We start from the raw sequence: 27,031 nt of genomic DNA, 5'->3' as shown, positions 1-27,031 counted from the left end.
CCCATGGGGTTGCATCTGACCCCTCCTCTTTTCTTTCTCTAGCAGATGGGGATTTCCAACCCCATGAGGAGTCTGATGATGAGGAAACCATCGAAGTAGAGGAGCAGCAGGAAGGGAATGATTCAGAGACTCGGCAACGGGAGATTGAGCTGCTGAAGCAGGAAGGCGAACTACCCCTAGAGGAGCTGCTGCAGTCACTGCCACCCCAAATTTTGGAGAACTCCTTCAATGTATCCCCTTGTGCCTCTAGTTCTGACAACGATGAAGAGGAGGAGGGTGACAGTGAAGAGGAAGAGGAGCAGGAGGAAAATCAGACATCCAGAAACTTAAAGGTTTGCTGCTGTTTTATGGGCAAGTCTTGGGTTAGGATGTCTGGGCAAGTGCTCTTAGATTCTGCAGCTAAGGAATTCTGGCTGTTTGACTTTGGAAATCATGCGTTGAGAGCATCTGCAGTAGATAGTTGGCAACAAGTACCCATTCCAGTTTCATCCTTCCTTCTGTCTGCAGCTAGGCCCTTACCTGTCCTGTCCTTGCCAGGTTCTGTGTGGCTATGTCCTTTCTGTCCTGCTTTGTGTGACATAACCATGCAATGCTAAAAGTCTCCCATCTTAGTCTTGGTCTGTCTCCTGAAAGCCCTTCCTTTATGTTTGGCAGGAGAAGCCAAAGTCTCTTACTCAGAGAAACAAGAAACCCTGGAAGCCTGATGAAGAGGATGAGGAGTTCACCGCCAATGAAGAAGAAGGTGAGCATGTCATTTGGGGGCTGTGATTGACTGTGTAGAAAGCTGAGGCAAGGGGCAAGCATTGGAAACTTTTCATGCCGTAACACAGGGTATTCTTCCTCTTGTAGCTGAAGATGAAGAAGAAACAATAGCTGCAGAGGAAAAGCTGGAAGGAGATGTGGATCACAGCCAGGAGCTGGATGACTTGACCAAGGAAGGTTCGGAGGCAAATAGGAGTTGGGCTGGCAAATGGGGGTCAGGACTGACACTCCAAGGGCCCTAAAAACAATTAGTTCTATTACTAAATTGTGTTTCAGAATGTCTGCTAGGTCTGTGAATCATCATTCCCAGAATTTCTGCTCTTAAAGGGACGTAGGGCCAGGGTAAGCACCTGCCCCAACTTAGTACTGTATCTCTTGGCATACCCCCCATAAAAGTGTTTCTAGTTGCTCTGGAGCCTGTAATCTAATTTAGTAGACCAACCTTGCTTGTTGGTGAACTAAGTAGGACTTGTATGGGTTGTGCTACATTTGTTTACAACTGTTCCCGCAATCATGGGAAGATAAAGTGGTGTTACAGGTTCTGGTTTAGAAGTGAGCTGATTTGAATTGATGGACAGGGTTTTGTGGGCTCAGAAAATATATCAAGTGCTTGAACTGAAAATCCAGGCTGAGATTTGGTAGCTAGAATTAAGACTGACCTCTCTGTGGCAGCTTGTAACCACTAAAGGAGCTGAGGGCCACTAGGATATGGTCAGGGCTGGGAGAAGGAAGTTAACTCGGCTGAATCTCTGGGCATCATTCTATGCTTTCTTTCCTTCTGACAGGTGAGTTGCCCATGGAGGAGTTGCTGCAAAAATATGCTGGTGCCTATGCCTCAGACTTTGAAATGGAGGAGTCAGACACTTCATCCGAAGTCTTGGAGCCCAGCACTTCTGAGTATGAGGAAGAGTCAGAGGAAGAGGACACCAGCAGCCAGTCAGGTATAAAGAGAAGGGAAAGGCTCCTGTGATGGTAGGGTGCCATTGAATCCTGTATGTGATTATTTTTATCTCCTCTCAGTAGCTGAAACTATTCTGAGCAGTTGTCCTCAAGTATCCACCTCAATCTCTGGATCAGACTTTGATTTTTGAAGAATTGTTTGTCCCAAGAACAATTTAAAGTGTTGTATTTGTCTTGATGGAAATTTCAGAATCTAACAAATGATTTCTTGTTTAGAGAGGTGTCCTTATCTTAAGCAGTTTGTAAGCCACTGATTTAACGATGATTGAAGAAGTCACCTAGCGGCTTGGTATAGTGTCTGGCACATTAAGTTAATCAGATGATGATGGCATCCGCTGGTGCCTTTTTGTCCTGACTGTTGGGTTTCCTTCCAGATTCCACAGAAGAAGTAGAGAGTGAGCAGGATGAAAGTGAAGAAGAGGATGCCATGGAGGGGGAGGAGGAAGAAGCTTCAGTGAGCCAGGAGGAAGACTTTGGGGTAGAGTACCTTCTGAAGCAAGATGAGGATCGTGGTGGCGAGGGAGACAATGACTCAACTCCAGCCCCAGGGCCGAAGAAGGAGATCACAGACATTGCAGCCGCAGCAGAGAGCCTGCAGCCCAAAGGTTATACCTTGGCTACTACGCAGGTGAGTCAGAGGGAATCTGCAGGGGATTGCAGTGAAATAAAGCAGGCAAATTATATTGCCCTTCTTCCATGTAGGTTAAGACGCCTATTCCCTATCTGTTGCGTGGGACACTGCGAGAATACCAACACATTGGTCTGGACTGGTTGGTCACCATGTATGAGAAGAAACTCAATGGTATTCTGGCGGATGAGATGGGGCTTGGCAAAACAATCCAGACGATCTCCCTGTTGGCGCATCTGGCCTGCGAAAAGGGTGGGTCGGGTTTTGAGAGGAGAACGGCGGGTGAGGGTGGGCTCCATGCTAGAGTAAGGAAGCAGCGGATGACATCCTAAACCACATAAGATGTGGGATGAAAAGATTCTTGTCCTCAGTGCTTATAGCATTCACTGTCCCCCTTGGTAGCATGGCTTTAACAGTTCCATTTTGGGGGCAAATGGACACTGGAGAGTAAGCTCTGGAGTGGACAGAGCTGGGGATAGTATATGGCTGAGGAGTGAGACGCAGCCTTGGCCTCCAAGGCATTTAAGCTTTTCTATGTTGTGTTTGTGTGCTCCTGCAGGCAGTTGGGGCCCCCACCTAATTATCGTTCCCACCAGTGTGATGTTGAACTGGGAGATGGAGATCAAGCGCTGGTGCCCTAGTTTCAAGATCCTCACATACTATGGGGCACAGAAAGAGCGTAAATTAAAGCGGCAGGTGAGGGGATTCAAGACTTCGCAGCTGGAATCAGATACAGGTTTTGTGTCTCACAATATAAATGGTTTTAAACTGCCAGTTAAGCATAAGAAGGTTGCTTTGTGCTTGAAAAATGTAATATTGGATATCATTTTCCTCCAAGAAACATTCTGACTTCTATAGGTTCTCGGATAAGGTCTTTAAAAGATTCCCCCTTCCCAATCTGTTTCGAAGTAAATGTAAAAAGGCAACTAGTCTAGAAAGTGAGAAACTAGATTGCATTACTATTATTTTTGGTAGTGTGCTACACAGTGCTACAGATGGTTTGATGGGCAGAAACTGAGATGATGCTTGTATGTAATTTTAATCCATATCTAGGTTGCCATTTTCTGAACTTTTTGGAAATTATGCTAGCTGTAAAAAAAAAGCTCAGAAAATGGCTTTAAGTATTGGAAAATAGCAAATAGCATTGTATGAATCCAGAGGTTAGAGATCAACTCATTTTATTATAATAGGCACAAGTAATATTCTAGAATTGTTTTGTATTGGTGTGGAACCATATTTGTGTATGTCTGTTCATTTTGCGGGGAAACTAGGCTGTGAACCTTGGGCAAAATATGCTGTAGTATTTATTTGCTGGCATGTGATAGAAGAAAGAAACATTTTGGTGCCTGAATTCTTGACTGCTTCAAGAAACACAAGTTCATGAAATGCTGAGTAGGAATGTGAAAGGATTTCAGGTATTTTTGGTCTTTAAATTACTTTATAATAGTATGGAATTGATTTAAAAGTGAAATAAGGAGCTCTTTGATCAATATCACTTCATATAAAAATAAGAAGCGGAGAGGATAGAGAAACAGCCATCCTGAAAGCTATACATAAATAGAGGAAGCATGAAAGAAATCAAAGTTGTCGTGTGAAAAAGCTTTACTTAAAAGATATGTTCCTTGGCACATTTAAAGCAAAAATGCTTTGGTGGGAGGAATGCAAAACCTGGTAATTACCAGTATTTCAGTTGGCAAAAAATAAGAGTAGTATATCTATAATAATTAGAGAGAAGGAGTTGGTGGATAAGATTGGGTGGGCTAAGGGTTAATAGCCAGGAATATGGTAACTAGGAGGGAATAGGATCAGGTAGCCTTGTTCCATATTGTGTTCAATATTTATTTATTTATTAGATTTATTAGTCGCCCATCTGGCTGGTTGTCCAGCCACTCTGGGCGACGTACAGAATAAAAACATACAAATACATTAAAATATTAAAATCTCAACAATATAATAAACCTAACCCACCCCAAAAGCCTGTCTGAAGAGCTAGGTTTTCAAGGCCCGGTGGAAGCTCATCATAGCGGGGGCATGACGGAGATCGTTTGGGAGGGAATTCCACAGAGTGGGAGCCACAATAGAAAAATCCCTCTCCCTAGTCCTCACCAGTCTAGCTGTTTTAACTGGTGGGATAGAGAGGAGACCTTTTGAGGCTGATCTAGTTGTGCGGCATCCTTGATGAGGCTGGAGGTGCTCTTTCAGATAACCTGGGCCGAGACCGTATAGGGCAGCCTTTCCCAACTAGTGGGCCACCAGGTGTTGCTGGACCACAACTCCCATCAGCCTCAGCCAGCATTGCCAATGGTCAGGAAAGATGGGAATTGTGGTCCAACGACATCTGGTGGCCCACTAGTTGGGAAAGGCTGGTATAGGGTTTTAAAGGTCAAAACCAACACCTTGAATTGGGCCCGGAAAATAACCAGCAACCAGAGCAACTCCTTCAGCACTGGAGTGATGTGATATCGCCGGTGGCTGCCTTTGATCAGGTGACCCACCGCATTCTGTACCAGTTGCAGCTTCCGGACCGTTTTCAAGGGTAACCCCACGTAGAGCACATTGCAGTAGTCTAGACGAGAGGAGACGAGGGCATGTACCACCGATGGGAGCAGATGGTTGGGAAGGTAGAGGCGCAGCCTCCGTATCAGATGGAGTTGATGCAATGCCACCCGGCTCACAGCCAAAACAATATGCCGTTTCTCCCGTTCTCATAAAAATGGGGGAGAGTTCACAGTGGGAATTCTTCCTAACTCTTTTCCAGTTCTTGTCCTATAATTGCATCACTTCAGAACAAAAATTATATCTAATAGCTGTTACAGTTTCAAGAAAACATTCTGTAAAGTTTCCTTCAGCTGCTGCTACTACTACTGTACTTAGTTGACAGCAGGGGTGAGGAACTGGATTTACTCTTCATGGGCCATTTTGATGGGTCAGCAAGGCTGCCTACCTGTCAGTAGCTGATGTCATATGTCATTGGGTATTCAAGCTGCAGCTGAAAAGGATGACTCTTAAATGTGAGTGGAAATATATCTCTGATCTTAGCTTTGTGAAACAATAGCACTAAGATTGGAGATAAGCCTCTGCTGCTCTTTGACAGGAAAAGGCAGCAGGCAGAGGTTTATCTCGGAACTTAAGCTTATCACCAATTTTAGGGGTGAGTGTTCAGCTCAGAGAAAATAGATCTTTGTGCCTGACATCAGGGGACTGAAATGTTTGCGTCGTTTGGCCAAAATGGCCTTGTGGGCCCAATTCAGAGGCTTGGCGGGCTTAATTAGGTCTGCAGGCCACAGGTTCCCTGCTGCTGTTCTATAGCTATTGAGCTTGGTTTTCACTCTTGTCAGGATTTTAAGATGAGAAAACTACAGTCCTTGGTGGGACAGAAGATGAAGATGCTGTTCCTTCAGCTGCTGTTACTCAGCTGGACTCACTGGCCATGTTCACACACCATGGTAAGCCATAAACCATGGCTTCCCATGTTTGAGCAAACTGCACCAGCTTCACTCTTCCAGTCTCACACTGTAGGAAACCAATCATAATCCCTGTCTTAGTGTTGTGTCCAAATAAGGGGTCATGGTTTGTTTCGCCTTCAACAAACCATACTCTGTAGGCAAGGTTTGTTCTTGGCTTATGAACTGTGATTTGTTGGATCAAAACAAATGGCATTTCTGGTTTGGGCTTAATGCTAAGCCAGGAGGAGACCAACAAGCCGGGTAGGTGTGTTCTCTGTAAACTATTAACTGTGGTTTACCATGACATGCAGATTGAATCAGTGTGTCTCTCCTGCCTTTCTTGATCAATCTGTTGTCATTTTAACAGGTCTTAAAATCCTGTGTTGCTACACTAGACCTTTAAGAATGAGAAGTTTGCATTCCTAAATTGACTAGGAGACAGGGAGGCACTGTTTTTCCCCCACACGCATATTTAGGGAACCTGAGTGTGAGCGAGTGTTGTGTATACTGTGTAGACTGGTGGAAGGCAAGGAAGAGCATTGGAAGAGAGAGGGATTACTGACGTGGAAAGTGGAGTAGTCTGATATATCTTGATAGCAGAGGGAATTCACCTGGAATGGGGAAGGCAGGAGGTGGGATTGGAGCAGTAAAGTTTCTCTGAACTGTGGGTGGATTTAAGCTCCTTTTATTTGCTGTCTCAGTCCTGGAGCAGAGAGGTGCAGTCTTCATCTCTAGGTACTTCAGTTGAGGTTTCCAAAACTCCACTAGACAAACTTAGGGTAGTGCTTGAATTTAGGTAACTGTGTGTTTCCCACTAACTATTTTTTATCTACACTGTTAATGTTTGCACTGGTTAGAAAAATATTCGTAATAAAAGGGCACAGAATGATTGGACACTGCCAACATTAGTTAGAGTATACTTAAGACCATTGGTTTCAGTAAGCGTCCTCTGAGTATGACTAACATTGGATATTGCCTGTTGCTTAGAAACATCTCATGCTACTGTGGCCAATATTAAGCAAATCTTTAGAATCAGCTGTTGACAGATTATGCAAGCAGTTAAGGATAAGATGGACTTCTTTACTTTGGTATAAGTTTCAGCAATTGAAACAGCTATTTCTCAGAAGCTTTTATTTTTGTTTACATTGATTTTAATGCACGTTCCAAGAGAACTAACAATTTGATTTTATTTGGGTAGGCATAGAGTGAAAGCTTCTACTATGCCAAAATTGACCCAGTAAGGGTGATTGGCAGTCCCAGTACTATTTTATTATGTAGCAGCAGAAAATTGTCAGCTTGAGCAATGGTACAGAATAGAGCAAGCATGTTCCCTTGGATGAAAATAAGAGGCTACCTTTGATTAGAAATACTCGCATCATAAATATTGTTGCCTTGGGATAAATAACATAATATTAGTCTCAGTATCTCTCCTCTTGTTTCCCTTACAAGAAATTGTGGACTGGATTTAAATTCATTTGAAATGTTTTTCTCAATGAGAAGTTCACTATTATAAATTTTAAGGATTTGGTGGTAAATGACACAAGGGAAGAGATTAAGTTGTAAACAAGGAACTGAGTATATCAGTAACTTCCGTATTTATAGGTGAGACATTGTGTAGCATGTTACTGTCATAAAAGGGCCAATACGGAATTTGTCAAAGTGTCTGTTATTAATGGTGCAAACAATGGGGATAAAGGTGCTTTCTCAGTAGTATTGAATAATCTTAGGTATGATAGTGGAAGAGATTCTTAAAACCAACTGTGGACAGAAGATCTAGGATTTGCCTTAATGGGTGTTAAATGGTATAAAATTTGGGTCTTGGTGAAACAATTTTCATTGTGTTTATCACAAGAAAGTCTGTATAAAATTATATATTGCTAGTACTTGACTCCCTGCAAGACTAAATAAGACTCAGTACCAATTTATCCAGTTATTATCTGATCATCATTTTTATTTATTTATTTATTTATTATTTGATTTATATCCCGCCCTTCCTCCCAACAGCAGCCTAGGGCGGCAAACAAAAGCACTAAAAACACTTTAAAACATCATAAAAACAGACTTTAAAATACATTAAAATAAAACATCTTTAAAAACGTTTTTTAAAAAGCTTTCAAGACCATCTTTTAAAAAAAAGTTAATTAAATAAGATTAATTCAAGAAATAAGAACAATCCTGGTGGTTCAGACCAAGGGATCATCTAGTTCCCACCACCTTGTTTCCAACAGTGCCTAGCCAGATACCTCACCAAATCCCACATATACAGTATGAAAGCCACTGCCCATTATGTGCCCCCAGCATCTGGCATTTAGAAGTATCTCTGCTGAATATGGAACAGTCACAAGAGGAGCATGTTCAGAGTCAAAGCATATAATGGCTGTAAAACCTGGTGGTTTTAGCAAAAGTTGTTTTTGTGTTATATTAGAAACTGACCTTCTGTGTCATCTGGCAGAAATTGGCTTACGGATTCCATTTATGAACCATTGATTGCAAATATAATATTGTTCTTTTTACTTATTGTTGTGTGTTAGAAATGATTTAGATTTTTTTGTGTTGTACTTTTTTTTGCTCTTTGTAAAATCAACAATTCAATAAAGAAAAATATGACAAAATAAACGCTTGACTTGAGGGACAATTTTGGCCTGTAAGGGTGTGTCTGCCTGAAGCGAGATAGCGAATGGGCCACGTGGTGTCTGTTGTCTTATTAGCCACATAGTAACCCTTCACTGTCTGTATTCAGGGTTGGACCAAGCCCAATGCCTTTCATATCTGCATCACCTCATACAAGCTGGTGCTGCAAGACCACCAGGCCTTTCGACGCAAGAACTGGAAATATCTGATCTTGGATGAGGCTCAGAATATCAAGAACTTCAAATCCCAACGTTGGCAGTCTTTGCTAAACTTCAACAGGTGTGGTGTGTGTGGTGTTGTGCTTAGGACCAAGTAGGGGGAGCCCTGCCTCTTGTAGGTTCTCACTGTCTTGTCATATTTGTGTTCCAGTCAGAGGCGGTTGCTGCTGACCGGGACTCCTCTCCAGAACAGCCTGATGGAGTTGTGGTCTCTCATGCACTTCCTGATGCCCCACGTCTTCCAGTCCCACCGCGAGTTTAAGGAGTGGTTTTCCAATCCACTGACAGGCATGATTGAGGGTAGCCAGGAGTACAATGAGAACCTGGTCAAGAGGCTGCACAAGGTGAGCAAGGTTGGGCAATAAGGGTCCTGTGCCAGAGATGAAACGGAGCAGTTTGCACAATAGGAAGGATAACTGGGATTGATTCCCCTCATCCTCCTGCTAACAGGTGCTGCGGCCCTTCCTGCTGCGTAGGGTGAAAGTGGATGTAGAGAAGCAAATGCCAAAGAAATACGAACATGTCATCAAGTGCCGACTCTCCAAGCGGCAGCGTTATCTCTATGATGACTTCATGGCCCAGGCTACGTAAGTACAGAAAGCTAGTTGAGGGGAGGGGGGAGTGCCCTGAGGATTGTTGGGCTCTCTGCAAGAAAGTTTGAGCTAGCAGCCTGGATCTTAGAGGGCTAGTGGGCAGGACCTCTGGAGGAGGGGGGACGGGTCCTGGGGATGAGCCCATGTTGACTTTCTGACTTCCTGTTCTCCCAGGTCCTCAACCCTGGGCAGCCACCTTTCATGCCTTTTCTCTTTGAGGTTGGTAACAATTATTCTGATGCTTGACGCTTCTGGGTATGCCTGACCCTGTGGCTGGTTTCCCTTTTAGCACCAAGGAGACCTTAGCTACAGGGCACTTTATGAGCGTCATCAACATCCTGATGCAGCTCCGCAAGGTCTGCAACCACCCCAACCTCTTTGACCCGCGCCCGATCCACTCACCGTTTATCACGGAAGGCATCTGCTTCAACACAGCTTCCCTCATCCTCCATGCCCTTGATAATGACCCTTTCAAGGCAAGTGCTATCCCCTCTGGGCTAGTGGAAGGTTGAGATCCCCCATTTGTTGTACACTACTTAGAGTTTTATTTAAACTTGGGGGTAAGAAGGGCTAACAAGACACCATGACTGGGCTGGTGCTCATTTTCTCAGTACGGGCCTTGCTTCTTACAGCATTTAGACTTGGGAATTTTCGATCTGATCAACTTGGAGGGCCGTGTGTCCCGTTATGAGACAGACACATTCCTGCCCAAGTGGAAGGTGACAAGGAAGCTGATTGAGGAGATTGCTGAGTCCCCAGACCCTCCTCCCAGACCCAAGCCTGTCAAGATGAAAGTGAACAGGTACCTGTGATACTTCCCCGTCTCTTCAAGGAGCAGTTTCAGCTGTGGGTTTCAGTTCTTTGTTTTCCAAACTGCACACCCATAATATTGCTGATAGTCTGAGCAAAGCATTTTACCTTTGTCTCATACTTGTCAGCATTGGAGAATACGGGAAGCTTTCTGGCATGAAGAAGAGGCTGGCATCAGGAAGAGGTTTTACCTCTTCCCAACAGTGTTTATATGGTAGGATTCTGGCTAATAGCAAAGAAGCTCTCAGCTAACAACTTCCAAGATCCTGGCTAAGCAGAGATCGTAAAATAGTCTTGGTTGAATTTGCCTCACTGGAGCTCTGCTGTAAAGGCTTTATGGAGGAAGAGGATGGCCAGGGTGTTAGTGCTACATTGGTCTCTTTAACCACTCCTCCTCCTCCTCCTTTTCAGGATGCTGCAGCCAATGCCCAAGCCAGAGAATCGTACCGTTGTGCTGGTGAACAGCCCTCGTCCCACAACCCCCCTGCAGAGACCCATAGCCCCTATGCTTCCAGAGACGCTGACACCTGCTCTGGCCTCCCTCCAACACCCAGGGCCAGTCTTGCCAGGGCCAGTGCAGCCCCCCACGCTCCCTGTCTCAGTCTCTCTCCCCATGCCCATCCCGATGCCCCCCTCACCGGTGACCATGTCAATACCAGTGCCTCCTCCCATCAGACCACAGACCCAAACTCTAGTGCCTACGCTGAGCCAGAACAACACAACTGCCCTGCTGCAAGGCCATGCCTCTACTCCACAGGGTAAGGTTCAGAGATCCTAAGGCAATGGGGTGGGGGGAAGAAAGTGGGCAGAGAGTTATTTGCTAATTCTCACTTGAGCCCTGGAATCTTAAGCTGTTCTCTGGAAGGATGTACTAAACAATTTTACTAGCTACAACGTATCTGCATCTCTGTCATAAGCGATTAGGGGTGTCGGATAAAGTTTTTACGCTACCATCCCTTGTGATTTGCCGGGGGGGGGGGGAGAATGTGCTCATTTTGTCTGTTGGAACGGCTTCCAACTTTGGTGCCTGTGTTTGAATGGGAGATGGTAGGTGTTGCTGGGAAAGGGTTAGTCAAGGGAAAGAGAGAGGGGGGTGAGAAATGCTTAGGTTTATTCCATTTAGAACAAAATAACTTTTTTTTCAAGAAGATGAGAATAGGACTAGACCAGGAGACCCTACAAGTCTGTCTTCTTCTCTTTCTCCACAGTCCTGCCCATGGCGATGACTGCAGCTCAGCTGGTCCCAAACAGTCCCCGACCCCTCCTACCACCATCTCCTATTTCTTCCACCACCACAGCATCCTCCTCACTTAAGCCTGGTTCACTACCAGGCCCTGGGGGCCAGCAGCAGCAGCAGCCCATGAACCCCTTAGCCATCGCCTCCTTGGGGCAGCAGCCGTCTGTCAACACCCAGCCCATCAACTCTTTAGGTGCATCTTCTGTGGGGCAACAGCAGCCCATTAACACCGTAGGCATGTCCCCCATGGGGCAGCTGCCGCCGCCATCACCTGCCAACACTTTGGGCCCAGCCCCTCCAGCCCAGCAGTCTACCAGCACCATGGGCACAGGCACCATTGGAGGCATGATGAAGCCCATGAACATCCACTCTGCGGTACCCACCTTGCCAGGCTACAACTTTACAACTGCTGGAGCTCTGCAGCAAAGGCTCCTGCTCTCCCCGGATATGCAGGCACGGTTGCCCTGTGAGTATTGTGAGAGGCCAGTGGGAAGGAGACAGGATGGGATGACTGTCTCCCAAGCCTAAATATCTCTTCTTTCACTACAGCAGGTGAAGTAGTAAGCATTGGGCAGCTTGCCTCACTGGCTAACCGGCCCCTCCAGAGTGCTCCAGGCAGCAAACCCCTCACCTTCCAAATCCAAGGCAACAAGCTTACATTGACTGGTCCGCAGGTCCGCCAGGTCACTGTGCCTCAGCCAGCCCGACAGCTGCCAAGTAGGTAAACCTCATCCCCCCCTTGCGATCCCAACACCATCCCTCTCCTTTGCGTCCTTGCAAGAGCCTAGCTACACCATCAACAGCTCTGCATGATGTGCCTGTCTGTTGCTGGACTGTGTCACATGAGAGAGTGGGTAGGGTGTGGGTCTCAATATGAACTTCTTTGACCATTCCATAATCTTGGGGAAAGGGTTCTACTGTCTCCTCTCTTGACAAACTAGTTTTAAATGTGCTGGAAACTCTCATGAGGGAGAATTCAGTCTCACACTTGCCATTTGAAGTGGATTGGTCCTGCAACGGATACCTTTTCTACTCCCTTTACCTGAGTTGTTCTTTGGAACAGAACTGGAAAATCTTTGTTACAAATCCACAAGCAGGATAAAAACCTTGCAAGCTTAATATGCAGAGGAATGATAATATCAGGATTGTCGAGGGAAAAGGGCCCAGTAGAAGACAATCCCTCTAAGCTCCTGGTGCCCCTTTGTGAGGCATCCGGTGACCCGGGGGATACATAAAACTCCAAAGCCTTTCCTGACATAGAGGACCACTGTTTCTTTGGTGGGATCTCGGCAGGAGGGCTTACACATGCACGCTGAAGCTTTGCCGCCATCTGCAGCCAAAACAGGTAGTGGAGTAGTCATTTCTCTCTCCCTTCCTCCTGTCCTTCTAGGGAATGTAGTTCATCTGGTGTCCGCTGGGGGGCAGCATCACATCATCAGCCAGCCGGCACAGGTTGCTTTGATCCAGGCTATGGCTCAGCAGGCTGGGCAGGCCCCAGTTGGAGTGCAGGCTGTGCCAGGTCACCAGCCCCCCACCGTCCTGCCTGTCCCAGCTACCAGTACAGCCGCTGCAGCTGTTGCTTCCACAGCAACTATCAGTGTCCCCATTGCTGCCACCCAAGGTCAGTCAATATCTGGATTTTGTCTTCAGTTCTTGGAGCAGAATGTGGATTTAGTGGATTGGGGGGCTGGATGGCCAGGACTTCTAGGGGCTTTGTCTTTGGGTCAGGAAACTTTGCTTTTGTGTCCCCTGCAAGGTCCCCAATTGCCTTCCTCTCATCTTCCCTTGTGTAGCATCTGTTCTGCCATCTGCAACTGACTACAGTAGGGCCCCGCTTTAGGGCGCTTCGCTTTAGGGCGCTTCGCTAATGCGGCGGTCTCAATTAGACGCAGTTAGACTAAAGCCCCACTCATACGGCACTTGTTCCGCTTTTATGGCAGTTTTCGGGCATCGCATGCCATTCTGTTCAATGAGTTCCGTTTCTCTCATGGATGACAGCGGTTTTCACTTTTCGGCAGGGGTCTGGAACGTAACCCGCCATATGAGTGGGGCCCTACTGTACTCTCTTACCTCCCTTTCCTTTTCCCCATGAACCTTTTGCCCTTTTGTTCCTTACACTGAGTCACCACTCCTCTGCCAAAGCCTTTCTCCAAACCTTTTCTGAATGGCCATGGCCTTGGCCTTGCTGGGTCTTTTTACTGAGTCCAGCCCTCTGCTTCCCCTTCTGTGCTGGAGTAAAATAAATGTCCCATAGTAATGACTAGCAACGATACTGCTCTGTAGGAGAGCCACAATGCAGCATCTTTCTCTCTGCTGTTCCCTACACAGTGCCCTCATCAGCAGTGAACAGCTCTGGTGTGGTGAAGATTGTTGTGCGTCAAGCTCCTCGAGATGGCCTGCTGTCCCCCTCACCTGGTCCACAACAGCCACCTCTGCGCCCAGTGACACCCACAACTGCCGCCACACTGCCTGGCCTTTCAGCGGCCCTCATGGCCCAACGAGCCCCACTCCCCATGAATCCTGTGCCACCAGTCAGGTTACCTGCTCAGCCGCTGGTGCCAGTGAGGGCACCCACACCAGCTACCCTGCAGGCCCTTGTGAGACCCATGCTGCGGATGGTACCGGCACCGAGCCCCAGCACGGGGCAACAGCTGGGTAAGCACGTTTCTCATGGATGACAGAGGTCTCCAAGCAGGTAGTTGTAGCTCCCCCTACAGCTCAGAGACAGGAAATGCTTCAGCAAATACTTTTGCTCCTTTCCTTTTGTTGAGGCTCAGTTGGTTTCCTGTCTCAGCTCGGAGTACATCTTATTTCTCTCAGGGCTATCTGTTTTTTCTATTTTATATGTTTCTCTTTCCTCCCTTCATACCTCTGTTTGTCCTTCCTTAAAAAAAAAGGGAAGAAACCGTCCTGTCAGATTCCCTTTGCTCACCTTCTGTCAGCTATCCTTTATTCCTGCTTTGACATGGATAAAATGATGAATAAAACAAAGGGGCAGTCAGCGAAGAAAAAACATTTTAAAGAGTCTTGCGCAGCACTCGGCAGTAGCCGTGGTCAGCATGCAGCTGTAGGCAGCCTTCAAAGAAAAGGCATTTTAAGAGAAAAGGGCATTTTAAGAGCCTTGGGCAGCACTCAGCAGTAGCCTTAGTCAGCACCCAGCTGTTACAGATTCATGTCGTTATGCGGCAGGCACCAAAACTGGATGCTGATGATGCCGCTGAGGGGACTTCATCAAGGGGCTCTGCACTATCCCTGCTTGGTAAGTCTACGGAGGTGTCGCTAAGATCTTTGGGGTTCAGGGAAGCACCAGTGCCTGCCATTGTGGGAAGGAACGGAGTGGCAGCACCCATCTGTTCGGAGCAGCCCGCCATTTCTGAGCACAGCAGAGGCACCCTCCATTTTGGAGCACAGTGGAGCTGCTACACCTGACGAATTGCATTTTCCAGACCCCCCGTATTTAATGCTAAGTGCGTATGGGGAACAAGAACCCCATCCTCTGTTGAGAAGGTGGTAGTAATGGGGCATGGCCAATCAAGCCATGCTTCAGTTGTAGAACAGCAGCCTGTTCACTGATCAGGCCAGTTGCAACAGGTTAACCCCCCCCCCCCATCCAGCAACAGCCCAACAGGTCTTGCTGCCCAACCTTTTTTCGCCTGAGGTATGGTGATTTTGGCTGTTTTTAGAGCTCAAAGTGTTCTCTTCTATTGTGTGCAGTGATTTTTGGCCTCACTGTTTTTGCCCTTGGCTGCATTTACAGGTCAAACTGCTCCCCTCTACTGTATGCAGTTATTTGTGGCTTCGCTAATCCACTGCACCCCTCTGCCTGTGTGTGTGTTGATTTATCAGGAATTTATCCATATAATACCTGTACCGCTTCCCTTCACTGTATGCATGTAACTGTGGCTGGGCCATCCTAGGCTGTTTTTATGGATATCTTTATTGAGGCACAGCACAGTGATACGCAGCTGCAGCCATCTCAGTGGCCATCAGTTTCATACATTTCATGGCCCATATCAGAGGGAATTCCATCGGGAGAAATGTTGACCTGCAATTTGGGCTTCACCTTGTGTGCACAGTACTTGGTCATCTCAGGCCCTAAGGTAAGCGAGGCAGCCAATACCTTCCAAGTATTCCTTCTCAGAAATTGCACCAGAGCAGCAACATGTGGTGTGGACGCTGCTTGGGGTGAGAGAAATGGGCAGCTCTTTATCACTCTCCACTGCGTTTTGGGTCCTAGCCTGTCCAGTGACTGTGGAAAGGGCTTAGCTTTTCCACTCAGAACCCTGAGGAAAGGGCCTAGCTTTGCTATGCAGAATCCTTGGGCAGAGATATGGTGTAAGCCTCTGCTGAGGAGGTTTCCCGACGTTTTTATGGTCCTAGTCTGTCCAGTGACTGGAAAGGGCCTAGCTTTACTGTTCAGAGCTCTTGGACAGACCTATGGCATAGTCCTTTGCTGAGGAGTTTTCCCACCATTTTTATGGTACCTGAGGAGGTTTCCCGCCATTTTATGGTCCTCGTCTGTCCAGTGATGGTGGAAAGGGCCTAGCTTTCCATTCATTCAGCGCCCTTGGGCAGGGATATGGCATAGTCCTTTGTGAAGGAGTTTTTTCCCACCTTTTTATGGTACCTCTGTTCCCACTTGATCCTAGTGTGGAAAGGGCCTAGCTTTCCGTTCAGAAGTAGGGTTGCCAGGTCTCCGGTTTTTGGCCGGAGTTTCAGGGGAAAAGGGGCCGTCTCCGGCCTCCGGCAATACTTTGCTTAAACTGGATGATCTCCGGCTTTTCATTGGCCGCCTTCCCGCCCTTTGTCATTGAGGCAGGGAGAGCTGGTGCCGCCGGGGCCGGGCTCTGTCTTCCCAGGCAGTAGCCTGTCTTGGACAGGGGCGGGCGGGAGCGGCAACGAGGGGCTGGCCCTGGGCGCGCGAGGCGGGCGCTGCTTAAAAGGCCAGTCGGGCGAGCGCGGCGCTCTCCCTCCTGCTGTGGGCGCCGCTGGGCGGGAGTGGCCGTGATGGAGCTCGGCAGTGGCGGCGGCGGCTGCAGCGTCTCTGGCTGGGGAGCGCATTGCGGCCGCTGCCGCCCAGCGGCGCCCACAGCACGAGGGGTGAAGCGGCCGGGCGTCCTCGGGGCTAAGAAGGAGCTGGCCCCGTCCGGCGTCCACTGCTGCTGTGGGTAGCAGGCTGGAGAGAGAGAGAGAAAGAGAGAGAGGCTGGAGAAAGAGAGAGAGGCTGGAGAAAGAGAGAGAGGCTGGAGAGAGAGAAAGAGAGAGATGCTGGAGAAAGAGAGAGGCTGGAGAGAGAGAAAGAGAGAGATGCTGGAGAAAGATGCTGGAGAAATAGAGCGATGCTGGAGAGAGAGAGATGCTGAGAGAGAGAAAGAGAGAGATGCTGGAGAGAGAGAGAGAGAAAGAGCGATGCTGGAGAAAGAGAGAGATGCTGGAGAAAGAGAGATGCTGAGAGAGAGAAAGAGAGAGATGCTGAGAGAGAGAAAGAGAGAGATGCTGGAGAGAGAGAGAGAGAAAGAGCGATGCTGGAGAAAGAGAGATGCTGAGAGAGAGAGAGAAAGAGAGATGCTGGAGAGAGAGAGAAAGAGAGCGATGCTGGAGAAAGAGAGAGATGCTGAGAGAGAGAGAGAGAGAGATGCTGGAGAGAGAGAGAAAGAGATGCTGGAGAGAGAGAGAAAGAGAGCGATGCTGGAGAAAGAGAGAGATGCTGAGAGAGAGATGCTGGAGAGAGAGAGAGAAAGAGCGATGCTGGAGAAAGAGAGATGCTGAGAGAGAGAGAGAGAGAGAGAGAAAGAGCGATGCTGGAGAAAGAGAGAGAGAAAGAGCGATGCTGGAGAGAGAGAGAAAGAGAGCGATGCTGGAGAAAGAGAGAGAGGCTGAAGAGAGAGAAAGAGAGAGAGGCTGGAGAGAGAAAGAGAGAGTTTGGCCCTAATCCTCAGTTTCTTACTATTTCCTCTGGGTAATTGCACTGCTGGAAACGGACAGAATCATCATGTAATTGTCTTTTCTTGACAGGATATGGGAGTGAGATTGAAATGACAACGAATAGGAATGTGTGCCATTGTTCCATTTTTCTGCACATTTCCCATCTCCCCAAAGCAACCTTCCCCAACCTGGTGCCTTCCAGATATCTTTGGGCATACAGCTGCCACCAGCTAACATCTGGAGGGCACCAAGCTGGGGAAGTCTGCCCTAAATTGTCAGCTGCTTCAGGTCTATCAGATCTAAGCATATGGTCACCCTGTTGTGGGAATGTTCCCATTAAACTGACTCGTGTTGTCTCATTAAGTCTCTAATGTGGCAATTTAAGCGAACAGACCTGATCTTGTTCTGGGTTTTGGACTTCCAGCAGGGGCTTAGACTAGAAGGACTAAAAGGCCCCTTCTAGCTCTGTGATTCTAGGCTACATGTAAGTGTGTGTGTGTGTGTGTGTGTGTTACACACAAACGCACAGGCACACACACAAGCATACTTTTTTTCTTTGATCAATTTTGCTTAGAAAAAAAGTGTCTTGTTCTTGTCAGTTGACTTCCTTTTTTATTCTTTGTATGTACTTAAACAAGCTGGTCTGTTTTAAAAGAAAAGCTTGGTGGTGTTTGTGAGAGCCCACGAAAGAGCAATTTCAGGTAACTGCCACAGCCAAATGGTTAAGAATTGGCCTTATGACATAATGTGTACTGGCTGGTCTCTACAGAATTCCAAACACCATTTCAGACTTAAGGCTGCCATCTGTTATCCCAAAGGCAGCCAAAGTAGTATCCTCCAGATATTGTACTAAAACTCCCATGAGCCCTATCCTGCTTGGCCAGCAATCACAATAAAGTCCAAAAACTTGACTGCATCTGTTTAATTATATGCATGGAAATGGAAATGGACTGCCTTCAAGTCGATTCCGACTTATGGCTACCCTATGAATAGGGATTTCATGGTAAGCAGTATTCAGAGGCGGTTTACCATCTAAGGCTAGTACTCCCCACCTGGCTAGGGCCTGCTCAGCTTGCCACAGCTGCACAAGCCAGTCCCTTCCTTGTCCGCAACTGCCAGCTGGGGGAAACGGCTCCTTGCGACTATGCACCTTGCCCACAGGTGGCAGGGCACATAATCCCTGAGCCACTCACTGTGGGGGTGATCTTTAGCTGGCCCTTGACATCCAGGAGACATGAGTGGGGATTTGAACTCATAGACTCTGGACTCCCAGCCAGGCTCTCCTCCCCACTGTGCTATACCATCTGTTGCATGAGCAATACAGTTAACATACAACTGACTTCATAGCACCATGCAGCTAACAACTGGCTCACTCTGCATTAGCATAGCTGCTGCAAGCACTCTTAGTTCATTTTTACAAGATAGTTCAACATGCTATCTTGTTCATTAAAAAAATGCATTCATTCCTGACTTTACCTCTTACCACTTCTCCAGGCTGTAAAAAATAAAATAAAACACCTTCCACTTTCCTTTTTTGTATTTTTAATTCAGTTGTTGTTGTTAATGTGCCTTCAAGTCAATTTCAACTTATGGTGACCCTATGAATCAGCGACTCCAATAGCATCTGTCATAAACCACCCTGTTCAGATCTTGCAAGTTCAGGTCTGTGGCTTCCTTTATGGAATCAATCCATCTCTTGTTTGGTCTTCCTCTTTTTCTACTCCCTTCTGTTTTCCCCAGTATTATTGTCTTTTCTAATGAATCATGTCTTCTCATTATGTGTCCAAAGTATATATGTCCAAAGTCAGAGGAAGGCAATGGTAAACCACCTCTGAATACCTCTTACCATGAAAACCCTATTCATAGGGTCACCAAAAGTTGGGATCGACTTGAAGGCATTCCACCAATCAGAAATTTTTTTTTGAATGGTATGCTGCATGCAAGCGTGGTTGATACAATGTATCATGCTTCATGACATCACTAGGGCCCGCCCCATGACGTCACTAGGGCCCGCCCCATGACGTCACTAGGGCCCGCCCCCATTTTCTCAGGTTTTTGGATGGTTCCGACCTGGCAACCCTATTCAGAAGTGTTGGGCAGAGATATGTTACAGTCCTTCGCCAGAAAGCTTTTCTGCCTTTCTTTATGAGACGCATTAGAACAGCAGGTTCAATTATTCTAAGAGACCTGATTCCCTTTTTCCCTGGGCCTGAACAACAGCAGGCCGTTTCCAGGGCAACAGTAGAATAATGTGGTGACTCCTCTAGGGGGCCTCAGTGTATTGAAGGCATATGGATCGCTTCAGCTCAAATTCCAGTTCTTACAAGGCCTGAACAGCAGCAGGCCATTTCTAAAGCCAACAATAGAGCAACCTGATGGCTCCTCTAGGGGACCTTAGTGTAAGGAGGACATATGAATTGCCTCATGAGCCTCAGCTCAAAGCTCCAGTTCTCCCAAGGCCTGAACAGTTGCAGGCCATCTTCAGAGGCAATAGCAGAATAATCTGGTGGCTCCTCTAGGGGCCTCAGTGTAGCGAAGGTATATGAATTGCCTCATGAGCTGCAGTTGGAAGCCCCAGTCTGTTCCTATGGATAGTGGCAGCCCTTCATAACTCTATGTCATTTTTTCAGCCCTTCATAACTCTTTGAATTTTTTGGATTTATCCAGTTACTTCCTTACGGAGGAAGATCTTACTGTCATTCCGGTGGGAAAACATAAATAAGCAAGATAAGTAAATTAAGCTGAATATAGCTTGTCAATTACATGAGGTTTTCTACCCTATGTATTTCAAGGGTGTCAATGCAAAGCTCCAGTTTGCTTCTCTGAATAGTTGCAGCCCTTCATAACTGTCTGAGTAAATACTTGGTTTTATCCAGTGACTTCCTTGGAAGCACTAAGAGTTCCCTTGTTATCATCCTAGGTAAACGTAAATTAAGCTGACTGCTCGGTTAAGCCTTCCCTTCACCAGCAGGCGCCTGGACAACTTAAGACAGTTTAAAATTCCATTTAGCATTTGGTAAGGCTCACTTCACAGTTTCACTTTGTGTAACTAGGCTCAAGGTTACTCACAATGTGCTGAGGTGCAGTTCTGAAAGGTGGTGGTGGTTCAGTCAACTCCTGACTTTCATCTGCAGGTCCCTGGGTGACTTATAATATAGTTTAAAATTCCATATTAAATTTATCAAAACAATTTAGCTTTGGTAAGACTTACTTCACTGTTCAGTTTGTGTAACTTGACAAAGTTACACACATTGGCATATTTGTATGGCTATTCAGCTTCACTCCCTGCAGTTAAGCATTTCAGTGGTTAAAGAAAAGAAATACATCTTTTTTGATTTTACTGTTTTTGTTTTGACAGGTAGTCCTCTGGACTGGTTACTGCACAGGTACTTAGTCAGAATATGTCTCTGGGTATTTACTTCCTGTGGCTGACTCTCCAGCTGCCCCTCCAGCTGCCCCATAAGTCCAGGGGAGGCTTGCAGGCAGGACATGAGTACAGCAGCAGGCTCCTGCTGTTATGGGTGGCTAGAGGTTCAAAGCATTTTGTCTCTGTTCGAGTAGTCAGGGCATGTTCATCGTATCTGGTGACCGCTCCTGGCCTTGTCTTCCATGTAATTGCCTAATTTTATTTTTATTTTTATTGGACCCAGACAAGCTGCTGTCTTCCTCCCTGCATAGTGCAGGGTAGCTGTAAGACAATAGTAATGCTACCCAAGCTGTTGGCTATCTTTCTGTGTAACCACAGGGTGGCCTTAAGACAATGGTAAGGTTATGAAGCAACTTGTGGATTCCATGGGGGTACAAGGTTCTTCTTTTTCTGCCAAAAAATTCCTTAAGGAATTCTGATTGGTTTCTGGGAGCAATAGTCTCTGAGATGTTTCTTTCATTTTGAAATTAATCAGGTTGTTTAATCTTGCAACTGGTTTCCTCTTCAAATAGGAATTTCAGTTCTACTAGGTGACTGTATGAGGTACTTTCAGTCGGACATCTTGGCCTGTCGGCCACGTTTACTGGAAACGATAAGTTGGAATTTACTCCATGCATCTAGCCATGCTGTTGTCATGGTCCCTTTGCCCCAATTCATTTCATTCCAGTCCAGCTCATCCTGTGGAGAAGGCTGGGCATTTATTAGTTGTGCGAGGGGCTCTCTAGGTTTACCTCGGCCGTACCTGAGACATTTGCTGGCCTGAGTCTCCATGCGCCTCTCTGGCATAAGAGTTACCAGGGCCTCATTACCGCATGTTTTTTTCCACAACACAGGAAAGCAGGAGATGCAGATCAGATCTGGCCCTCAAATGTTATTATGATGCTGATGCTAACCTCCTTTGAATCTTTGGGGTCAGTCCCTGTAAGAATTCTTTCCTTCAATACAGTTCTTCTAGTGGCTATTATGACAACACGTAGGGTGTCTGATCTGCAGGCTCTGTCTGTCGAAAAGCACCTATGTATTTTCCACAAAGACTACGCACTAACCCAGCCTTTGTCACCAAAGTAAACACGGCCTTCCACAGGCAACAGGAAATAATTCTTCCTTCTTTCTGTCCTAACCCTTCCCACACCAAAGAGAAGGTGTGGCACTCTAGAGATTAGATGTCACTGAAGGTGTATATTAATAGAACCAAACTGTTAGGCGATCCAAATCCCTGTTTGTGTCCTTCCATCCTGCCGCTATGGGGGGAAAAAGTATCAAGTTCAGCCCTAGCTCGTTGGATCAGACCTTATATTTCCTTACCATATGAGTCCCTACACTTACAATCACCACTTCACATTACAGCACACTCCACTAGGTCTGCTGCTACATCAGTGGTTCATCCACAAATGCTCCAATACCAGATATCTGTAAAGCAGCGATGTGGTCCAATCCCAGTACCTTCACCAGGCACTACAAAATTGATCTATACACCTTGGTGGAAGTGTCATTTGGCCAGAGTTCTGCAACAGGTCTTATCCTTCTCTGGGCCTACCATTGTCCCACCCTAGGTCTGCAGTTTTAGTACGTCCCGCTTGGAGACCTCTGTCATCCATGAGAGAAGGAACAGTTCTTATCGTAAACGGTGTTTCTTCATGGATCACAAGAAGTCAGCAAGGCCCACCCTTACAGTATTTGTGAGTCTCTGGATTGATTGATTGATTTTCCGGTGACTGGGACTGAATCAGGGAGTGCCATGTCTCCTTTCTACTCTATTTGTCGATGGTCAGTTGACCTTATTCCTAACACGTTTTGTTCCAGGGATGAGTTGTTCTCTTTTTCATGTACTATGATCCTTGAGTTCTCTGTTGAGGCTGATCTCTAAAGCTTTTCCAAGAAATGAACTGAGTCTCAACAAGAGGGGAGGAGCAAAAGTATTTGCTGAAGCATTTCCTGTCTCTGAGCTGTAGGGGAAGATACACTACCCACTTGGAAACCCTCTTGTCATCCATGAAGAAACACCATTTACGGTAAGAACAAACTGTTCTTTCCTTCCCAGCACTTCACCTAGTGTTCCAGGCATCTGAGATGGTTGTAGAGTTGGGAAGAGTTCTTAGGTGCCATCCTCACAATTTTGAGAGCCATCATTAAGTTTTAAATGGTACCTCTGGAAACGGTTGCAACAATAATTTGAAATGCCAAAGTGCTATCTTCCACTTTTGAGGAAGCCAGGAGTATTTAATTTGTTTCCTTTCTCCAGCCCTTATGTCTCTGTTTCTGTTTCCTTCTTCAGTTGCGGCTTCCACGCCCCCCACAGTGGCTTCATTTGCTGTCACTCCAGCTGCTACTGTCACTGTTGCCGCTAACCCCTCCCCTGCGATGGCTTCCCAGACCACCTCAAGCCCAGTGCCCAAGGAGGAGCCAGAGATGTTAACGCTGCGCTCCACCACACCGACACCACCCCCACCACCCTCTATCCTGGCCCCAAGGCCGAGACGGCAACCGCCTCCCCCTCCTCGCTCGCCCTTCTATCTGGTGAGTTTCCTGCCCAGGGGACTTGGGCGGTGGGTGGGATTATAGAGTAGGGTAGCCAAGAGGCTGGAAGATGCTTGGGGCCTTGTAATTTGGGGAAGGGGGTGGTCTCTGCTCTGCCTGACTCTTTTCTCCCTGTTCTGGCCTGCAGGAATCACTTGAAGAGAAGCGGAAGAAGCAGAAGGAAGAGCGCCTGGACCGGCTTTTCCGCCTCAATGAGCAGCACTGCCACCTTGTGCCCATTTATGGCACAGAGGTGCTACGCTTTTGCACCCTTTTCCCCCCTGCTCCCCCTTCTTGGAGTGGGGAGGAGGAGGAAAGTGAGGAGCGAGTAGCAGCAGCAGCCCAGGAAGTAGAGCCAAAGCTCTGCAGAGGGTCTGGCTATGCACACTGCTATGCAGCGCAAGTGCAACGGGACCCCCATCGCCTTGAGGCCTACTGGCAGCGGGCAGAGACCTTGGCCCAGGCAATCCTGACACCCCAACAGCGGATTGAGGAACTGACAGACATTATAGAGAGGTAACATTTTCCTGCCAGGATATAGACATTTTGGGGTGGGGGGCAGCAGCAAAGGTATGGAGAAGCACTTCCATTTTCTGAAGTGTTCCTGGGAGTCCCAGGGGTCCTGCCTCCCTGCTGTCCTGAGGTCTCCTGGCATCTCCCTTACTGTCTGCCACCGTCCATTCTGTCTCTGCAGGTTCATCTTTGTTATGCCTCCTGTGGAGGCTCCCGCTATCACCATGCACACCTCTCACCCACCCCCATCGCTCCTGCTCCAGCAAGCTGTCTTCAAGCAGACCCTGCAACAAGAGCTCTCACCCCATGCTAGTGGCCTGCATCGTATTGTCTGCAACATGCGGACTCAATTCCCAGACCTCCGCCTCATCCAGTATGACTGCGGTATGTGTTGCAGGATGGAATCCATGTGACACTAACCGGGAGCAAAGTCAGTGTGTAATGCTATGAGTTAAGGGCAGGACAAACTGCCTGGTTATCCTGTTGGTGATTCTTTGCCTTTAGTCCAATTTCTCTCTGATCCTTCTTTCACCTCCAGGGAAACTGCAGACATTAGACCATCTGCTGCGGCATCTCAAGACTGGGGCCCACCGAGTCCTTATCTTCACTCAGATGACTCGCATGTTGGACGTGCTGGAGCAGTTTCTCAATTATCACGGGCATATCTACCTTCGGCTGGATGGTAGCACTCGTGTGGAGCAACGTCAGGTAGGTGACTAGCAGCCTGCTGCCACTTGTGCTAGAACTCCCAGGATACTAGATGATTTAGCAAACGGATCTGTAAAAGTTTGCATTTTAAAAAAAATCCAAACTTGAGTCCAGGGAAATGCTAGTCTACATTTGGAACAAATGAAAGGAAGCACACACTGACCTTTTGCTATTGGCTAGAGGACTGTTATAGGGTGGGAGGTGTTTTGGATTTGATTATTTTAATCTGTAAGCTGCCTTAATCAAAAGGTGGAGCTTACATCTTCAAGATAAAAAAGATATTGAAAATGCTGCAAGGGTTTATGCCTAGCATTGCCAGATATGGATACTTCATTCTAAATCCCCCTCCTCCAATTGTGTGGACAACTATATGGATGTAGAGGGGGGGTGTCTGGAGGGAGAGAGAGAGAGAATCATGCTGGTAATGGAATCTCCATCTTCTTACTGTAGGGCCTTTTGCAGGTACTGGATAATCCTGGAGATACCAATTGGTTTTCTGGGTTGCAGAATTAAGAGAATTATTGTATACTATTCTCAATCATTTACTCTTCTGACTTGTGAACAATGCATCCTTTCAAGAACTCAGAAGTAAAACCAGGAGTTCCTGTCTTGGATTTTTTTCTCTTTGACTCTGGCTTCTTCTCTGATCCTGGCAGGCATTGATGGAGCGTTTCAATGCAGACAAGCGCATCTTCTGTTTCATCTTGTCAACACGTAGTGGTGGTGTCGGAGTGAACCTGACAGGTGCTGACACTGTGGTGTTCTATGACAGTGACTGGAACCCCACCATGGATGCACAGGCCCAAGATCGCTGTCACCGTATTGGGCAAACACGTGATGTTCACATCTACAGGTTAGCTGGACTGGCATAGAACATAGGAAGCTGTCTTGTGCAAAGAGAGACCAGATGAGCTCAGTATTGCCTCCACTGACTAGCAATGGCTCCCCAAAGTTTCACAAAGATCTTTCCCATCCTCACCCTGAGATACCTGGGATCAAACCTGGGATCCTTTTGCATATGAAGCATGTGCTTTAAGAAGTAATAAAGCTGTCACAGAGATTGCAGAATACACTTCCTATAAGAGACAGGAAATAGGGTGATGAAGGAACATAGAGGCTGTGTGCACAAGCAGTAACTTATAGTTTGACACTCTGGTGTTCTCTCCAGATTGATCAGCGAAAGAACAGTGGAGGAGAATATCCTGAAGAAGGCCAATCAGAAGAGGATGCTGGGAGATATGGCTATTGAAGGGGGCAACTTTACTACGGCGTATTTCAAACAGGTGACCATATATAAATCTATCACTTGCAGAACCTGCTTCTGAAAACTACTTTGTGCAGGCCTTGGAACAGTTGACTTTGCAATGACGCTGTGTTGATGCTAAGCCCCATAAAGAAATCCTTTAACGCTGTTGTACTATCCTGAGACATCCTTGGGAGTGATTGGTGGAATACCTGTATTAGTCTGCTGCTAGAAAGGCTAAACAAGGAACCTGTGGCATTTTACAGACAAACTAGTTTGCTGCAAATGGGTTTTCAATCAGATGTATGCCAAGAATGAGAACTTCACTGCCTTAAAGGCCATTTGTAACTTGTTTATTTCTGTGCTCCTCAGCAAACCATTCGTGAGCTGTTTGACATGCCGCTAGATGAACCAGCCAAGAAAGAAGGGGAGGCCTTGGCTTTAGCACAGGAGGATGAAGAGGACCCCATGGCCACCAAGCAGACACAGATTCTGGAGCAGGTAAGCTGTTTTCAGCCAGCCATGATATTGAAGGTAGGGTGGTTCCCCTCCTATGACAAAGAGTCCTTGCTTACCTCTGCCGGCTCTTTATGGTTCACAGGCTCTGTGCAGGGCAGAGGACCCTGAAGACATCCGGGCAGCTACACAGGCCAAAGCAGAGCAGGTGGCTGAGCTGGCCGAATTCAATGAGAACATCCCTTTGGACACAGAAGATCGGCCCAGCAAGGAAGAAGAAGAGGAGATGTCTAAAGCTGAGCAAGAGATTGCCTCACTGGTGGAACAGGTACAGGGTTTCTTGATGCCCCTTTAGGAAGTGTCAGTGCTTATCTGCTTATAGCTTAAATGAGATGGGCATGGAATGGTTTTCTGTTCCTCCATGGTATGTGCATGTTTGAGGCATCCTTAATCAGACTGCCATTCCATCCAATGCTGTCTGCTCTGACAGGCAGCAATTCTCCAAAATGTCAAGCAAAGGTTTTCCCCAACCCTGAGATCCTTTTAGCTGGAGATTATGAGCTTTGAGCCCTGAAAAGCATGTACTCTTACCATTGAACTAAGGACCCTCCTTTTTGAGGAAGCTCACCAGTCAAAATTATTTTTGAAGCTCCAGTTCCCAAATCCATCTCTTCCCACCCCCTTCTAATTTACTTAGAGTATATCCCAGTTCTAAGCCAAAGCCTTGATACCCTGGCTACCAACTTTCCTCTGCACCAACTGTCTTGATACACAGTTGCCCTCAAAGACCCTGCTGAACTTCCTTTTTCCTCTGCAGCTCACCCCCATTGAACGCTATGCTATGAACTTCTTGGAAGCATCTCTGGAGGACATCAGTCGGGAGGAGCTGAAGCAGGCAGAGGTAAATTCCCCACCCCTTGCTGGAAGCACCTCCTGCATAGTGTCTTCTTGGGCAAG

General features: G+C 47.0%; 1 protein-coding gene across 5 annotated transcripts in view; it reads left to right on the top strand.

Moving 5' to 3' along the window:
* The window catches only part of SRCAP (Snf2 related CREBBP activator protein), a 45,989-nt gene that overhangs the window by 11,204 nt on the left and 7,754 nt on the right, over window positions 1–27,031 (top strand). For 4 of the 5 annotated variants that reach the window (XM_061590936.1, XM_061590934.1, XM_061590935.1 and 1 more), the window contains 26 exons: window positions 43–332; window positions 655–742; window positions 850–939; window positions 1,548–1,703; window positions 2,097–2,350; window positions 2,425–2,602; window positions 2,910–3,046; window positions 8,537–8,706; window positions 8,797–8,989; window positions 9,096–9,232; window positions 9,528–9,714; window positions 9,871–10,040; window positions 10,460–10,806; window positions 11,257–11,751; window positions 11,835–12,002; window positions 12,676–12,906; window positions 13,614–13,940; window positions 22,913–23,154; window positions 23,303–23,670; window positions 23,849–24,051; window positions 24,206–24,375; window positions 25,032–25,228; window positions 25,544–25,658; window positions 25,991–26,119; window positions 26,220–26,402; window positions 26,892–26,975. In XM_061590936.1, the coding sequence (XP_061446920.1) occupies window positions 43–332; window positions 655–742; window positions 850–939; window positions 1,548–1,703; window positions 2,097–2,350; window positions 2,425–2,602; window positions 2,910–3,046; window positions 8,537–8,706; window positions 8,797–8,989; window positions 9,096–9,232; window positions 9,528–9,714; window positions 9,871–10,040; window positions 10,460–10,806; window positions 11,257–11,751; window positions 11,835–12,002; window positions 12,676–12,906; window positions 13,614–13,940; window positions 22,913–23,154; window positions 23,303–23,670; window positions 23,849–24,051; window positions 24,206–24,375; window positions 25,032–25,228; window positions 25,544–25,658; window positions 25,991–26,119; window positions 26,220–26,402; window positions 26,892–26,975 (5,309 nt within the window). The remainder of the gene's footprint in view (window positions 1–42; window positions 333–654; window positions 743–849; window positions 940–1,547; window positions 1,704–2,096; window positions 2,351–2,424; window positions 2,603–2,909; window positions 3,047–8,536; window positions 8,707–8,796; window positions 8,990–9,095; window positions 9,233–9,527; window positions 9,715–9,870; window positions 10,041–10,459; window positions 10,807–11,256; window positions 11,752–11,834; window positions 12,003–12,675; window positions 12,907–13,613; window positions 13,941–22,912; window positions 23,155–23,302; window positions 23,671–23,848; window positions 24,052–24,205; window positions 24,376–25,031; window positions 25,229–25,543; window positions 25,659–25,990; window positions 26,120–26,219; window positions 26,403–26,891; window positions 26,976–27,031) is intronic. The other variant, XM_061590933.1, reaches the window with a different exon arrangement.

This window comes from Rhineura floridana, chromosome 11 (genome assembly GCF_030035675.1).
Source record: "Rhineura floridana isolate rRhiFlo1 chromosome 11, rRhiFlo1.hap2, whole genome shotgun sequence".
Lineage (NCBI taxonomy): Eukaryota > Metazoa > Chordata > Lepidosauria > Squamata > Rhineuridae > Rhineura > Rhineura floridana.
This window is presented reverse-complemented; position numbering and strand designations above follow the sequence as displayed.